At 41.9% G+C, this 15,889-nt stretch overlaps 1 protein-coding gene across 1 annotated transcript in view; it reads right to left on the reverse strand.

Moving 5' to 3' along the window:
- Positions 1 to 870: 870 nt before the first annotated feature.
- The window catches only part of LOC132835041 (annexin A5-like), a 28,549-nt gene continuing 13,530 nt past the window's right edge, over positions 871 to 15,889 (reverse strand). The window contains exons 6-13 of the mRNA XM_060854299.1: positions 14,943 to 15,033; positions 11,633 to 11,712; positions 7,403 to 7,456; positions 6,109 to 6,202; positions 5,703 to 5,798; positions 4,137 to 4,195; positions 3,404 to 3,526; positions 871 to 2,108 (exon numbers count right to left, since the gene is read on the reverse strand). Of these exons, the coding sequence (XP_060710282.1) occupies positions 2,049 to 2,108; positions 3,404 to 3,526; positions 4,137 to 4,195; positions 5,703 to 5,798; positions 6,109 to 6,202; positions 7,403 to 7,456; positions 11,633 to 11,712; positions 14,943 to 15,033 (657 nt within the window). The 3' untranslated portion in view covers positions 871 to 2,048. The remainder of the gene's footprint in view (positions 2,109 to 3,403; positions 3,527 to 4,136; positions 4,196 to 5,702; positions 5,799 to 6,108; positions 6,203 to 7,402; positions 7,457 to 11,632; positions 11,713 to 14,942; positions 15,034 to 15,889) is intronic.

The following is a 15,889-nucleotide window of genomic DNA, read 5'->3' on the forward strand; positions in this document are numbered from 1 at the left end:
ATGTTCCTCCTCTTCCTGACATTTGTGCCAATATGTACAAGCACCTTTGGCACTTCACCTTTGCCCTTGAGGATGTCCTGCACTCGGTCTGTGATGTTTTTAACCCTGGCACCAGGGCAACACACCAGCCTTAAGTCCCACCTGCTACTAGAAAAACCCCAATCAGTTCCTCTCACTATGGAACATGAGGAAATGGCTGATGCATTGAATATATATTTGTCTGTCTTCAGTGGAGGACATGCATAACAAGGAGACAGATTGGAGAGATCCTGGAAACAATCATGAAAGAGAGAGTGTGTTGGGTAACCAATAGAGCTAAGCATAGACAAGGCTCCTGGCTCTGCTGGCATATACCCCAGGATGCTAAAAAGAGAAGGCAGGAGAAATAGCAAATGCACTTGCTGTAATTTTCAAAGTTTAACTGGACCATGGGGCAGTTCCAGCAAGTTGGAAAACAAAGATGACCAAAAAGATAGTTTTTAATCAGGAGGATGTGAAGGAAAGAAAGTTTAAAAAAAGGAGTGTGATCCAAGTGCAGGGCTTCCTACAGTTTGCATGTAGCAGACATACCATTGCAGTATATAGGATTGTAGAGATGCAACTAAGTTAGGAGCAGACCAGTCCCAGAAAAATGTCTGGCTTGAAGTCCTGAGCTCAATCTACTGATTCCATTCCAAACATGGGCCTCAAGCACAAGCAGCCTTTGATTCCTCAAAACCTCTACCAGCAGTTGGTTGATGGTGTAGTATTGTGCTTCCTCCATTTTCTTTTCATTTTGAAAGAGGGAACAGGTAAGCAAGGAGGGGAGGTATTTAGAGGTAAAAGAGGTCAAACAAAAATTAGTAGTACTAAAGAAAGGAAACCATTGAATAATTTTCCAGATGAATTTTATTTCTCTAGGAGCACCATTACAAGGTATGAGTTGTATACATTCTAAGCTCAAGGAATAACCAACTTTGGACATTTGATATGAAAAACATTAATGGCATAATAGGAGAATGAAAACATGGAACCAGCAAAAATGAATCTCAGCCAGTTATTCTTGGGCATACACTAAATCCATGACTTCATTGTTTACACTTCCACACAGTTTGCACCTTCCATAGGAAACTTCACAACTCCATGGCATTATACAGAACAGGAGTGACTTTGACCAGGATTGACAGCCATTGAGAGTGTCCAGTATAGACTTAAATAACCAATATTGCAATATTTTGTATTATCATTTGATAAATTAGGTAGATTTGTACAAGGAATGAAATTCTGTGAGTAATTTTAAACTTGCTGGGATAGGAACCCCATAAGACCAGAGGAATTAGTGTTTAATGTCATCATCTTCAGTGGAAGGAAAAAAAAGCTAGCGGAGGAAAATGCAATCTAGTGCTGGTTTAAACAGTCCAGTCTATTCTGAACTAAATTATTCAGAGGTTCCTTTCATATGCAGCAATGTTTCTTCATTTATGGATTCTATAGGACAGAAACAACTCCACCATTGAAAAATGGTGGAGCTTCAGTTTATTGGCATGGAGATCAAACATTTCCACAGTTAGGTTTGTGTACATAATATTTTTGATACAAGATTAGATTAAACATGCAAATGGAGTGTATATCCAAAGACTAATTAGAAAACAGCATGTGTGGGTTTAGTCACAGTCAAGTCAAATGAACGCCTTGTTAATTTGCTGTCTGCATTGTTTAGTGAAATGCAAAAACAAACTAGATGGATTACACTAAAAAGGATATCTTTCCATTCATCATCCAAAGTATGTCTTTTTCAACTCATGGAGTGGGCTTCATTTAGATGGCAGGAATTACATGAAGTAAATGTGGATGGAGACACTCCATGAGCAATGACTTTAAAAAGCAAATCTTGCATTTAATGTATACAATTGCATCCTCAATATTATAGTGGAGCCATAATCCATTTGTTGCAACTAGTGTAGCTATACAGAGGATTGTTGGCTTAAGCTATTAAAAAATGACAATTAGAAACATTTGCCTTGTGGTCCATTTGCAGATCTGGAGAGAAAAGCCAAAATATCTATCCATCAATCATCGCCACCACACAGTTTCACAAGGGTATCTCTATAGTCCCCACCTGTATCTCCCTGTGGGTAGAAATATCAATTGTTAAGCATACAGAGGTAAGCAGAGACTCCCACACCCTTCTTTCCCAACTTTCTTCCAACTTTTGCAGTGAGTAAAGCATTTGCCTGCACTTGGCCCACATCCCTCCAAACCTTTCCCATTCATGTACCCATCAGATGGCTTTTTATGTTGTAATTATACCAGTCTCTAACACTTCCTCTGGCAAAAAAAAATAAAGTTTACAGCACAGGAACATACCCTTTGACCCTCCAAGCCTGAGCTGATCCAAATCTGTCTAAACCTGTTGCCAGTTCCCAAGCATTGGTATCCCTTTGCTCCCCAACTACTCATGCATCTACTGTGCCTGCCTCTCCCACCTCTGCTTGCAATGTGGTACAGATACCTACCACCCTGTATTGCCCATATGCACCAACCTCTGGGTATAATGTTGCCCCTTAGGTCCCTTTTAAATCTTGCTCCTTTCACCTATGCCTTCTAGTTTTGGGCTTTCCAATCTTGGGGAAGATCGGGACTGAGAATGTTATTCACCCTCCTGATTTTATAAACCTCTACAAGGTCACCACTCAGCCTCTGACACGAGGGAAAGTTGCTAGAGAACATTGCTCTTATGACTTCCCACACGTCCAACTGAATAGGCAATGACTTAATTTAACATTAAACTAAATGTAATGGGTTTGCTCAAAACATGAACCTGGATTAAGTTAAAAATCACACCACCAGGTTATAGTCAGACGGTTTATTTGGAAGCACTAGCTTTTGGAGTGCTGCTCCTTCATCAGTAGTCATGTCCTGATGAAGGAACAGCGTTTCAAAAGCTAGTGCTTCCAAATAAACCTGTCTCACCATAACTTGGTGTGATTTTTAAACTTTATACACCCCCGTCCAACACCAGCATCTCAATCACGAATCTGGATGCAGCCAATTTAAGCAAATATAATTTTGTAATGGAGACTTCTTGGTGGGTGTGTGTGGTGGTGGTGGGGGGGGGTGGGGAGGAGGGAGAAGAGAGAAGAAACAAACATGACTACTGGGCCACAAGGACTGCAGCCTGGACACTGCCCAATTAAACTATTTAATACACCCATGACCACTAGTACCAAAACCTCAACTAAAATTAGCACATTGAAGACTTTCAGGTCCCACACTACAGAAGTGAAAAAACCTTAAAAATTGAGGTGTTTGGCTTGGAATGCAGTTGTCAAAAAACACCTTGTACAGTGCCTACTTAAATATTACTTTTGAGCCAAAGGGAAAATACCACTAGGAAGGCAGTAGCATCATGTTTACAACTTACCTCAATTGAAGAATGAAGGGTGTGCTCATATTTTGCTTTATAAATAGCTTTGATTTCCACCAGGTCAACTTCAGATCGAGACACCATAATTCGCATCAGAGTGTTGTCATCTGTTCCAGCACCCTATTTTTAAAAATCAGGGCAAGCCATTAAATCACAATGGAAAAAGAACCAGACAGTAAAACCAGGTGTGATGTGAGGACTCTGGACTGGCTAGGATAATTTATAAGAGAATTCGTTACACAATCACCTACTTGCCCAGAATCCAAAGATGACCTTGGGCCTTCCAATTAGAGTGACATCTAAAGAGGTGTTGGTGTCTGTTTCTGAACAGACACCACCCCCCCAGAACTAGTCCATTGCAGCACACTGCTGGCAAATCTCCAACCCTCAAGACAGAGTGCATAGACTTTAGGTTAACACCAAGAGTAGGAAAATAACAGAGGCCCAGGGCTTTGCTGGAGATTGTCAGTGTCCAATATTACATTGGGACACTGGCAAAAGCTTCATTGAAAAAAAAAGGTGTCAGGGGTGAAGGAAAGCAAGAAGAAATTTTAAACAAAGTGATCAGAGCCAACAACAAAAAAAAAAGCAATAAATCATGGCTTTAAGAAAAAGGTAACAAGGTTACAACTGAGGAAGGAGTTGGTGATCAAAAAAAAGACAACTTTGTGCAGGGGAGGTTGCACATGTTGAACAGTTGTTTGACAAAAGCATGTGCTGCCAGACTTACCTTCATTGCATTATAAAGCTTTTCTGCAAAATAGGCTGAGGTATTCTTCACACATTTGACTGAACAAAAAAAAAAGGACAAGCTCGTCAGTTGTAATACACAGCAAATATTTATTGCAGCCTTGCTATCAAAGAATCATTTTCAAGCTATTTTTGTTGTACAATAGACTTGAAAAAAGTATTAAACAGTGAATAGCATTCAATATTCCCGATTGCATCAGAAGGGTTCATGGTCTCTCGCTCTCAAGTTTGAGAATCATTGTGCAAGACAATTTGGTTTAAGACAAGTCTCCTCAATAGAAGCAAACCACTGTTATCCAGCAGAGGAGACAGGTCCTGTATATTCTAGTACAAACAGAATAGCAGCAAGTCCACTGGATGGATCTTTGCACACTTCAATTTGTAGCTGCCTAAAACGCTATAGGGTCTAGTTTGGGTTAAGTTACTATTTAACAACACCAAGAGTAGGAAAATAACAGAGGCCCAGGGCTTTGCTGGAGATTGTCAGTGTCCAATATTACATTGGGACACTGGCAAAAACTTCATTAAAAAAAAAGTGTCAGGGTGAAGGAAAGCAAGTAGAAATTTTAAACAGTGATCAGAGCCAACAAAAAAAAAAGCAATAAATCAGTTATTGCTGTAGGTCTGCATTATTATTAACTGATTTTGTTTTTAAAAGCCTTTGCAGTCATACTCCATTGATTGATTGATCAGATTGGAAAGAAGTGTCAATCTCCTCTTCACATGGGAAGTGAAATGGGTTCAACTCTGGATTATGGACATCAGTTGATTTGTAAGTTGACATACAGTATGAAATTTGAAAGCACAAGCAAATATTCATGTCAGAACTTAAGTTAGCATTAACAAGGGATTTTGTAAATACAACTATTTGCATGTTAGGGACCTACCTCTCTTTCCCCCCACCCCCAAAAGAAACCCTCCAATACTGAAGCACATGTAGCTCCACTTGCCCCATAGGAGGATGGGAATTTTTTTGATAGAAGCCAAAATAGTCAACATTTCTCAAAAGGAGAGCTCAACCAAACTGGGGGAGATGGATAAGTGAAAAAAAATGGTTCCAAGACTAGAAATGTTAATACCCAAACAAAGCTCTAGTATGCTGGAATTTTTCCTTCCAATGGGGGAGGAATACTTTATGAGTCAAAAAAGTTAGGGCAATTTATATAGCACAGTCAATTATTGCATAAATCATCGTTATGTACATGTTTGTCATGTTCAAGGCAAATGTTACAAAACTAAGCAAATTCAGTGGGAAATAATAGCTAGAGTGGATATGAATTTAAGTGGCAAGTAAAATCTCCAGTTCAAGTAGTTTTAGACAATGCAAAAAAAAAAACCCATGATTATTAAACAGTAAACTGTTGTTTCACAAAGTCAAGGTTATAGTGACATGGGCTTTTGTTGCTCACTGCTTTGTGCTCTACACCCACATATGGATTCATTTCTATACCATTTCAAATGAGAGCTATTAAAAAAATAAAATCAGCTATGATTAATTAATAGATGGACCAATCTTTAATTGAAGTTTTCGTCTTAGATGCCTTACCAATGGCCAACATAACTTGCTGCAGACTGCCAGAACATTCACTGCCGATGCTATCTTCGAGGTCAATGTCATACACTTTCTGATACTCGTCAAAGACTGCATGCACACAGGAATATAAATAATAAAGTAGATTAGCTTTCTGCTAATGGCAAAGCATTCAGAACAGGTTCTGCCAGTTGTAGTCAAATCACAATGGAAATTAAACAAATGCTATTGACTGAATGTTAAATAGCAGCTAGTATTATTAGCTTCAAACTGATTGTAGCAATTACACTTGCTCATAGGACAATTGACATCAGCAATTAGACAGTGTACATTTTGTAATTGCTTTGTTGCAAACTAATTATTCCTACATCTTGACCCTCACTTTCTCCTAGGTTTGACGAGATTGCTTGTTCATTAATACCTGCTAATAAGTGAGGAACACTCCTTGAACAGAGAATAGCAATGAATTTTTCTTCATCTGTGCCCCATGCATTTTCACCAGCTTCATAGAGAGCCTTTATTTGGAAAGAGGCAAAATTTCAGTGGAGAATCATACATGGTGTAGCTACATACAAACAATACCTTCCAATGTTTGTATTCAGAATGTGGACATTGGAGGCTAGGCCACATTTATTGTACATGTCAAAATTACTCTGGAGGGGGCAACAAACTACAGTCACTGGGGTGTGGGCATACAGTCAGTACCACTTAGGAAGTACATTCCTTCAGTCCCTGGGTCAAAACCAGGAAGTAATCCAAGTTATGATTCAGGTTTCAGGAAGCAAATCAGAAAAAGCATTTCTACATCTCAGCTGCCCTCATCCATTCAGATAGATAGCAGTCGCCATGGATTTGCAAGGTGCTGTCAGAGGCTTGGTGAATTTCTGTGCAGTCCACCTTGTAGATGGTACACACTACTGCAATAGTGAGAGACCAAAGAGTTTGAATATTGAAGCGTGGATGGTGGTGGTGGCAGGCACGCTCATGTGCACATCAAATGGGTTCAACTGTGGAATACAAGGGGCTATGGTTAGATTCTCTTTGAGATGGTCACTCCTGGCCCTTGCAGTGCATCCCCAGTTTTGAGAGCTGGCATATGATGTTCAGGACCTCACAGGTAGGAGCATCTTTTACACTGATGTGCTGGGCTTTCCCCCCCCTCCCCCAATCAAATAGAGAAATTTGTGGACCCCCCAACAAGTTGGGGAATCATCCTTCACATATGGCAGGACTGAGCTTTTAAAATCATAGTGGATGCCACTGATTGGAGTAATCTAGCCCAATCTACCGAATATGGAATCAGTAGGCTATGTCTATTGCATGAAAGCACTAGGTGCTGTGGCTTTACCTTGGGCTATGTACTTTGTGTTACTCCCTGAACTCTTCATTGAATCTACATTTGATCCCTTTGCTAGGCAGAAATAGAAGGGAGTTTGCCAGAAAGATACACCAGCCATTGAGGCAGAATACAATTTTGATGCCCCAAAGCACTGAGTGGATGCTAGATCTGTTTAATGTCTAGCAAAAATCAAAATGCCACCCAAAATGGGATTTGCATACAAATTTGCATGTGGCATCATTCTAATACAGACCCAGATACTAAAGAATAGACCATCATTTCCCTCCTTACTTTGACTTTCCAAGGAGACAGGCAAGCTGATGAGAAGTTGTATTAATGAAATAAGGTTTGCTGCTCTGTAATATGTACATCTCACCTTAGCATCATCTTCTGCTTGAGAAGCATCTGCACCCCCTTCATCACGGTTACCCTAAATGTTTTTTTTTAAAAAATAAATTCAATAAAAAAGTGACCTTTGATCACTGGCAGTCATAAGACAATACAACAAAAACATTTTAGACAACATGCATTGGGAAGTGCCAGAAATATTATTGGTGGCAGACTGGGGATTCTAGGAGCATCGCTATCAATTAACTTGCTGCTGCTACATTGCTTAGTACAGTTGCATCTTATGCTATACAAATTATTGCTAATCTAATTAGGACTCATTTTCCATTACAATCTGCAAACAGGGGTTTGCAAAGAAGTTGCTTCCTTTCTCAGAAGGCAGACTGTTCAGTTTAGGATCACTTAACTAGTGTCAAATAAGTGATTGGTCTTGGACATAAAACACTTCAGCCTGGATAACATGGTAATTCAGAAAAAAAAAGTTAACTCGTGAGCCAATCACAAGTAAAAAGGAGCACATTCCAGACACTGGAGAGACAGCATTTGAATCCAAAAAACTGCTAGAGTCTGGCTTCACTGACAAGTGAAGAGTGGCAGATCTTCCTCTCAAACAGAAGGAAGTTCTACCAAGAACTGCTAGAAAAGTGGGTTGCACAGTGGTTAGCACTGCTGCCTCGCAGCGCCAGAGACCTGGGTTCAACTCCCACCTCAGGCAACTGACTGTGGAGTTTGCACGTTCTCCCCGTGTCAGCGTGGGTTTCCTCCGGGTGCTCCCGTTTCCTCCCACAGTCCAAAGATGTGCAGGTTAGGTGAATTGGCCATGCTAAATTGCCCGTAGTGTTAGTTAAGGGGCATGGGTGGGTTTCGCTTCGGCGGGTCAGTGTGGACTTGTTGGGCCGAAGGGCCTGTTTCCACACTAAGTAATTAATCTAAAAAAGTTTAAAAAGCTTGTAGATAAATTAAATCAGAATATAATCTGGGTCAGAGACCTTTTAAGGTATAATTGTTTCAAATGTTCACACCAAGCTGTAGGATCTTGGAGGGTTTACTATCATTTGTTTGAGAATGACAGATAATGAGTGGTATGCAAAGGAAACATTCCTGACATTCAAAGTTATCCCACGCTGCTATGACATCTAGCCACCAGATGGCAGCATTGGGTTTTCTGGTGCAGACAGCAATGGAGTTCAGTTGAAAATGTGTTGCTGGTTAAAGCACAGCAGGTCAGGCAGCATCCAAGGAACAGGAAATTCGACGTTTCGGGCATAAGCCCTTCATCAGGAATGAGGAGAGAGTGCCAGGCAGGCTAAGATAAAATGTAGGAGGAGGGGCAATGGAGATGTGATAGGTGGAAGGAGGTCAAGGTGAGGGTGATAGGCCGGAGAGGTTAGGAAGAAGATTGCAGGTTGGGAGGGCGGTGCTGAGTTGAGGGAACCGACAGACAAGGTGAGGGTGGGGGGGGAATGAGGAAATTGGAGAAATCAGTTCCTCCCTTGTGGTTGGAGGGTTCCCAGGCGGAAGATGAGGCGTTCTTCCTCCAACCGTCATGTTATGTTTTGCTGGTGGAGGAGTCCAAGGACCTGCATGTCCTCGGTGGAGTGGGAGGGAGAGTTAAAGTGTTGAGCCACGGGGTGGTTGGGTTGGTTGGTCCGGGCATCCGAGGTGTTCTGAAGCGTTCTGCAAGTAAGCGGCCCGTCTCCCCAGGATAGAGGAGGCCACATCGGGTGCAACAGATGTGTGTGGAGGTACAGGTGAAGTTGTGGCGGATATGGAAGGATCCCTCGGGCCTTGGAGGGAAGTGAGGGAGGTGGTGTGGGCGCAAGTTTTACATTTCCTGCGGTTGCAGGGGAAGGTGCCGGGAGTGGAGGTTGGGCTGGTGGGGGGTGTGGACCTGACGAGGGAGTCACGAAGGAAGTGGTCTTTGCGGAACACTGAGGGGAGGGGAGGGAAATATATCCCTGGTGGTGGGGTCCGTTTGGAGGTGGCGGAAATGACGGCGGATGATACACCATATACGGAGGTTGGTGGGGTGGTAGGTGAGAACCAGTGGGGTTCTGTCTTGGTGGCAGTTGGCGGGGCAGGGCTCAAGGGCGGAGGAGCAGGAAGTGGAGGAGATGCGGTGGAGGGCATCGTCAATCACGTTTGGGGGAATCTGCGGTCCTTGAAGAAGGAGGCCATCTGGGCTGTGCGGTGTTGGAACTGGTCCTCCTGGGAGCAGATGCGACGGAGACGAAGGAATTGGGAATATGGGATGGAGTTTTTACAGGGGGCAGGGTGGGAGGAGGTGTAGTCCAGATAGCTGTGGGAGTCAGTCAGTCAGTTTATAGTAGATGTCTGTGTTGAGTCAGTCGCCCGAGATAGAAATGGAAAGGTCTAGGAAGGGGAGGGAGGAGTCTGAGACAGTCCAGGTGAATTTGAGGTCAGGATGGAAGGTGTTAGTAAAGTTGATGAACTGTTCGACCTCCTCGTGGGAGCACGAGGCAGCGCCGATACAGTCATCGATGTAGCGGAGGAAAAAAGATGGGGGGTGGTGCCAGTGTAGTTGCAGAAGATGGACTGTTCCACATATCCTACGAAGAGACAGGCATAGCTGGGGCCCATGTGGGTGCCCATGGCAACTCCTTTAGTTTGGAGGAAGTGGGAGGATTGAAAAGAGAAGTTATTCAGGGTGAGGACCAGTTCAGTCAGTCGAAGGAGGGTGTCAGTGGAAGGGTACTGGTTGGTGCGGCGGGAAAGGAAGAAGCGGAGGGCTTTGAGTCCTTTGTGATGGGGGATGGAGGTGTACAGGGACTGGATGTCCATCGTGAAGTAAGGCGTTGGGGACCGGGGAAGCAAAAATCCTGGAGGAGGTGGAGGGTGTGGGTGATGTCCCAAACGTAGGTGGGGAGTTCTTGGACTAAAGGGGACAGAACCGTGTCAAGGTATGCGGAGAGGAGTTCGGTGGGGCAGGAGCAGGCTGAGACAATGGGTCGGCCGGGGCATTGAGGTCTGTGGATTTTGGGCAGGAGGTAGAAACGAGGTAGCAATGGAGTTCAGTCACTGGTTCCAACTTTGAAACCAAGCTGGATCAGAGTTTTGAACTATTCCGTAGCCTCAAGAGATCACATCTTTTGGACTATATGCTGAAAAAAGGTTAAGGAAAAAAGTGGTAAGGAGTTGTTTGCAGGTTGAAGAGAACTAAATTGAAACAATGTCCGCTCAAGAAGTCATGTAAGCAGTAATTTCTGGAGAAATTTCTTACAGGTGCAGGCCACACAAGCATATATAGCCATGGTCAGGCTGCAGTTCAACACTGAGGGGAGGGAAACAGAAGCAAGACTTTTCAGAAGCTTGCTACAAGCTCTCATGGCTGCTCTCTCCACTTGTGGAAAAATGGACACAAACTTCATTGGATTTTACTGTTTTTCAATACAGAAGAGAACAAAAAAGCTGAGGAGCAAAGTAGCCAGTGAGCTATCGATTAGGAGGCAAAGAATCAAACAATTGTGGTAGTCTGAGAATATTGTCCAAAATGTTTGTCTTCCACAAGTTCTAGACATATGGGCTGAATGGAGTAGAACTAGACCATTGGCCATGATTGAGTGGTAAAACAGGAGGCCCACTCTCCTGCCTGTGCCCCATAATAAGTGAAAAAACCATCTTAAATACACTCCGTGACTTGGCCTCCACAGAGGGAAAATCCTCTGGTTGAAGAAATTCATCTCAGCAGAGGGACTCTTTAGGACTGAGGCTGTGTCTTTGGGTTCTAGCCTTTCCTAGGAGCAGAGGCATCTCACACAATATAGAAAAAGACAGAACATGCATCACAAGTGTATTGTTTAACAAACAAGGACTTAAGGAAGCCTTGCTTTTATCCTGGGTCAGAGGACATTGGGATTTGAATGGTGGAGCTCAACTTTGACACCTTGCTCCTGTTGTCCTTCTATCTGAAGGAAATTTGCTCACCACTGTGCTGCTGGAATTCCCTATTTATTATGTACCTTAACATTTAAGCAGGGGAGGGAGGTGATTGATGGCCCCAAAAATGGCTGTAGCAAGTTGTTTATTGCAATGTTCACTGTCCGATATTAGTAACCAGGTTGCTATAGTGAATTGAAAAGTCGGTAGGTTAAACTCTAGCATCACCAAATCTCAATGTTCCACAAATATGAAACTTGTCCAACAGGATGCTATAGCAAATAAAGATTTTTTCCCATGCAATCTTGAAATTTGTAAAAAATGCCTAGTTTAAAGAGTGATTGATAGAGATAATAGTTACCTGAACTAAAGAAACCAGAACACGTTGAAAGTAACTGGATGTATCGGAGCAGATATCCTCCTCCAAATCAGATTCAAAGTCTAGAAAGAAATCAAGAGAAGCTGATAAAGAGCCAAGTGGTGAACAGAGTAAAAAAAATTGCAGAAGTTACAGAATTTCAATAAAGTCACCATATACCATGGCCACTGGCACCCAAGTGAGCGAGATAAATAGAACCATCAGCTGACAAGTTCTATTACAAGTAAATAGGAACCCACTAGTCAAAAAATAGGGAGGGAGGCTAGAAAGTTACTGAGAATTTATCCAAGGATTGCTGGATTTATACTATTAAAAATGACAAAATACACACAAACAGCAGATACTTGTTGTATTGTCAGTACTATCATTCTTGAGAGTTGAGAATCAGTGGAACAAAAATGGAGAACTGAAAAAAAAACTGCAGATTCTGTAAGTCAGAAGTAGCTGGAAGAGCTCAACAGGTCTGGCAGCATCTGTGGAGAGATATTAATGTTTCAGTTCAAAGGATCTTCCCTCCAAACATCTCTGGGAATGTTGGGGTTCAACTTCTAGCCCACGTACTGAGAAAGGGTCACTCGAGTTATCTAAATTTCTCTCCAGATGCTGCCAGACTTAGTAAGCTTTTCCAAGAGTTTGTTTTGGTTTGTTAAAAAAAACCAACATAAAGTTTATTTTGGTCCCCTCCTGCAATTATGCTGTTAAAGGCAAGTTCAGCAGATTTCCAAACTCACTTTGTACCCAATGTGGAATTAAATATTTGGGGTGCGCTACAATTAGAAAAACCCAGAAACATTGGAGCTGCAGTAATACTGAAGTTTAACCAACTGGATTGTGTAAAGTACTTCAGGACAGAGATCCTGAATTTAGAGAAATCAACCTGGAGACTGAAAGCAAAAAAAGTACCCCAAAACTACTCCATCAGCTCAGGAGCAAAAAAAGGACAATAAAAAAGTCGGTAAGAGTGTGTGTGTTGAGGGGTATTAAATGGCACAACATTGCCTGGACAATTAGGGGGGGGGGGAAAAGAAGAAAAAGAAAATAATAAAACAAAAAACCAAAACAAACTCTCTCCATTGTTGCAAATCTTCCAGTGCTAGCAACTGTAATACAAATTCCTGGGGTGGAGAGAGAGTCCAGAACTAGAAGGTACAGGTTAGGGGAGAGGGAAAAATATAAAAGGGACCTAAGTGATAACTTCTGCAGAGTTTAGTGCATGTGTGGAATGAAGTGCCAGAGGAAGGGGAGGAGGCTGGTACAATTACAACATTAAGAAAAGGCATCTTGATGGGTACATGAATAGGAAGGGTTTAGATGGACATGGGCCAAGTGCTGGCAAATGGGACTAGATTAGGTTAGGATATCTGATCAGCATGGACGAGTTAGACCAAAGGGTCTGTTTCATAGTACATTGGACTGACTATCCATTGATCTAAAGTATCCTGGTCTTGTAATATGACCAATCATGACAAAAACATCAACACGTGTTTGGGACTTCAGAATAGTTGCATGGCACTGTTGGTAGACACTTTTTCAGAACAGTAACCCAACCTATAAAAAGTCAGGTGACTGCAAACCACTGGACAGAAGCTGTTCAAAATGTTTATAATACAGGCAGTGTACACATTGAATGCCATTGGCTTATTATCAGTTCAAGATAAAAGCAATTTTTGCTGAGGAAACCCAGAGATTGAACATTTATAGGATAATTAAGGAGATCTAACTGGGATTAGAGGAAAATTTGCCTCTGAGGATAAGAACCAGAGTGAAAATAAGAGTCACCAAAGTAGGGGCAAAAAAGTGTATCATGGAAGTTTCAAAACAAGAAATGTTGGTTTTAAAAAAACTGAAGTATATTCCTTAGGCTCTAATTTAAAAAGCCAATTAAAATTGAATTATTTGCTAGAAGGCTAACATTTCTCCAAATTGGAGTCCAGATAGATAACAGTGGGAAACCAGTTGAAACTGGATATGCCGTGTTTTAAGATGCAGAATTTATGTTTAGATAGCTTGGGCTTTGTTTTCACTCATTGTGTTAAAGGAAACTCTGGCCTTTTAAAATAGTTTGCAGTTTGACAGTGTTGCAAGCCAGCTTTTATCTAGAAATTGGACTTTCCTAGTACCATCAGTTGATATAATGTTAGTCCTTTCCAAGATCAGTCAGTTGGTAAAGTAGCATTTCCTGCTTTCACTGAACCCCTCAATGCCCTGCACTCGTCAGTCATGTGGGCCAGATCAGGCAACTTTAGCAACTTGTTTAGAGTTTGGGTTTGACTTGCTCGAGTCTAGCCTTTAGATAGGTGTTTGATTAAGCTAGACATTGACCATATGCAATCCTTTAGGAGAGGAGATGGCCTAGTGGTCTTTTCCCTAGGCTATTAATCCAGAAACCCAGCTGTTATTCTGGGGTTCAAATCCTGCCACACCAGATGGTGAATTGAATCCAATTTTTTTTTAAATTGGGAATTAAGAGAAAACCTAATGATAGTGAAACTATTTAAGAAAACCCATCAGTCTCCAATGTTTATTAGGCAAGGACATTTGCCATCCTCACCTGCTCTGACCCACCATTGCACACTGAAAAGACCAGAGGCACTCAATTCAAGGGCAGCTCGGGATGGGCAATAATGGCTGTCCAGCCAGCAATGCCCATGATGAGTGAATCAAAAAGCTCCATCCACCAGCTAAGACAGCGAAGGGACACTTTCTGCTCAAATTCCAGGAGCTAGGAACAGGATTTTAACAAGTTTGAGAATGGTGTTTCTGAAATTCTTGTAATTTTAGCCATGTACTTCATATGACTGGACCAATTCAAATCTAGGTCAGGAAGAGTCATTTACAAACCCAACTCCTCATAGTTGGGAGGCAGAAATAGCTGGCATTTATAACCACTTCTGTATTTACCAAGTATACACAAAAGGGAAAAATCCAAGCAAGTTTCCAACAGGAAAGGGGGGGGGGGGGGGGCGGGGGAAGAAAGGAATCAGGAATAGGATGGCTGGCAATTTCCCCCAATTGCAGTGCCCCATGGCTTCTGACTGAAATACAACTACCTCATGACAGGAGGTAGCTTGGGATCTTCCTACTGGCTTCATGGAGATTTGAACTCCAGTACCCCATGTCCATTCTGAACACTAACATACTGAAACTCTTCATAACATTAGAAAACAAAATCATTCTGAATAACCATGTTGAATTATTTTTCTCACTAAGGAAAGCTAGCCTGAAGAACAATTGGAGAAGTTGCTTTAATTGAGCTATAAATAGCAATTGCTTTAGCCAAATATTGGTGTACCTTCTTTATAAACTTGGACAATCTGTTGGATTTGTGCATTGTTGCGAGATGCTAAGATTTCAATCAAGACATCCTCAGATGTTCCAGCACCCTATAAAATACTCAAATGTTAGCTTTCTGATTTGATGAAACAAACAACACTTTACATGTTACAAAATACATGGGAAAATAAAATAAGTTAACTTTAGTAACTGATGTTAGCAGTGCTAAAAGACATGCTGCACAATTTAACACTTCAGTACAATTAATATTAAATCACCACAACACACTGGTTAATAAAAGGGGGCTAGACAACTGGAGAAATAGTGTGTATTTTATTATTCCAAGAGAAGTATCTGCTCTCAAATCACTAATGGAGTCAGTGTAGTGTCTTCCAGTGATGTATGTATATCAGTAAACTCAATCCAAAATCTGCTCAAGTCTGACATGTCTCAATTACTTTGGTAGCTTAAAAAGTTGCACTCTTCATCTAAAGCAGGTTCATAATTGTCCCAACAACTGTCTTCGTAGCTATAGAGAAGGAGAGAAGCAGACACAATGGGAGGATATTTAATTGGGGAAAGGAAACTATGATACAATCAGATGTGTTGGGAAGCACCTGCTCCATGGAAAGGGCACTATAGACATGTGGAGATTGCTTATAGAACATTTGTTGCGAGTGATGCACAAATGTGTTCCTCTGAGACAGGCAAGAAGGGCAAGATAAAGGAACCTTGGATGACGAGAGCGGAGGAGCTTCTTGTCAAAAAGAAAGGCAGCCTACATAAGGTGGAGGAAACAAGGGTCTTGCTCAGCTCTAGAGGATTACAGGCAGGTGAGGAAGGAGCTCAAAAATGGTCTGAGGAGAACCAGGAGGGAGCACGAAAAAAGGCTTGGCAGGAAGAATTAGGGAGAATTCAAATGCATTTTACATGTATAGAGGAATAAGAGAATGGCCCTACTCTTTC

Source organism: Hemiscyllium ocellatum, chromosome 43 (genome assembly GCF_020745735.1).
Source record: "Hemiscyllium ocellatum isolate sHemOce1 chromosome 43, sHemOce1.pat.X.cur, whole genome shotgun sequence".
Classification (NCBI taxonomy): Eukaryota; Metazoa; Chordata; class Chondrichthyes; order Orectolobiformes; family Hemiscylliidae; genus Hemiscyllium; species Hemiscyllium ocellatum.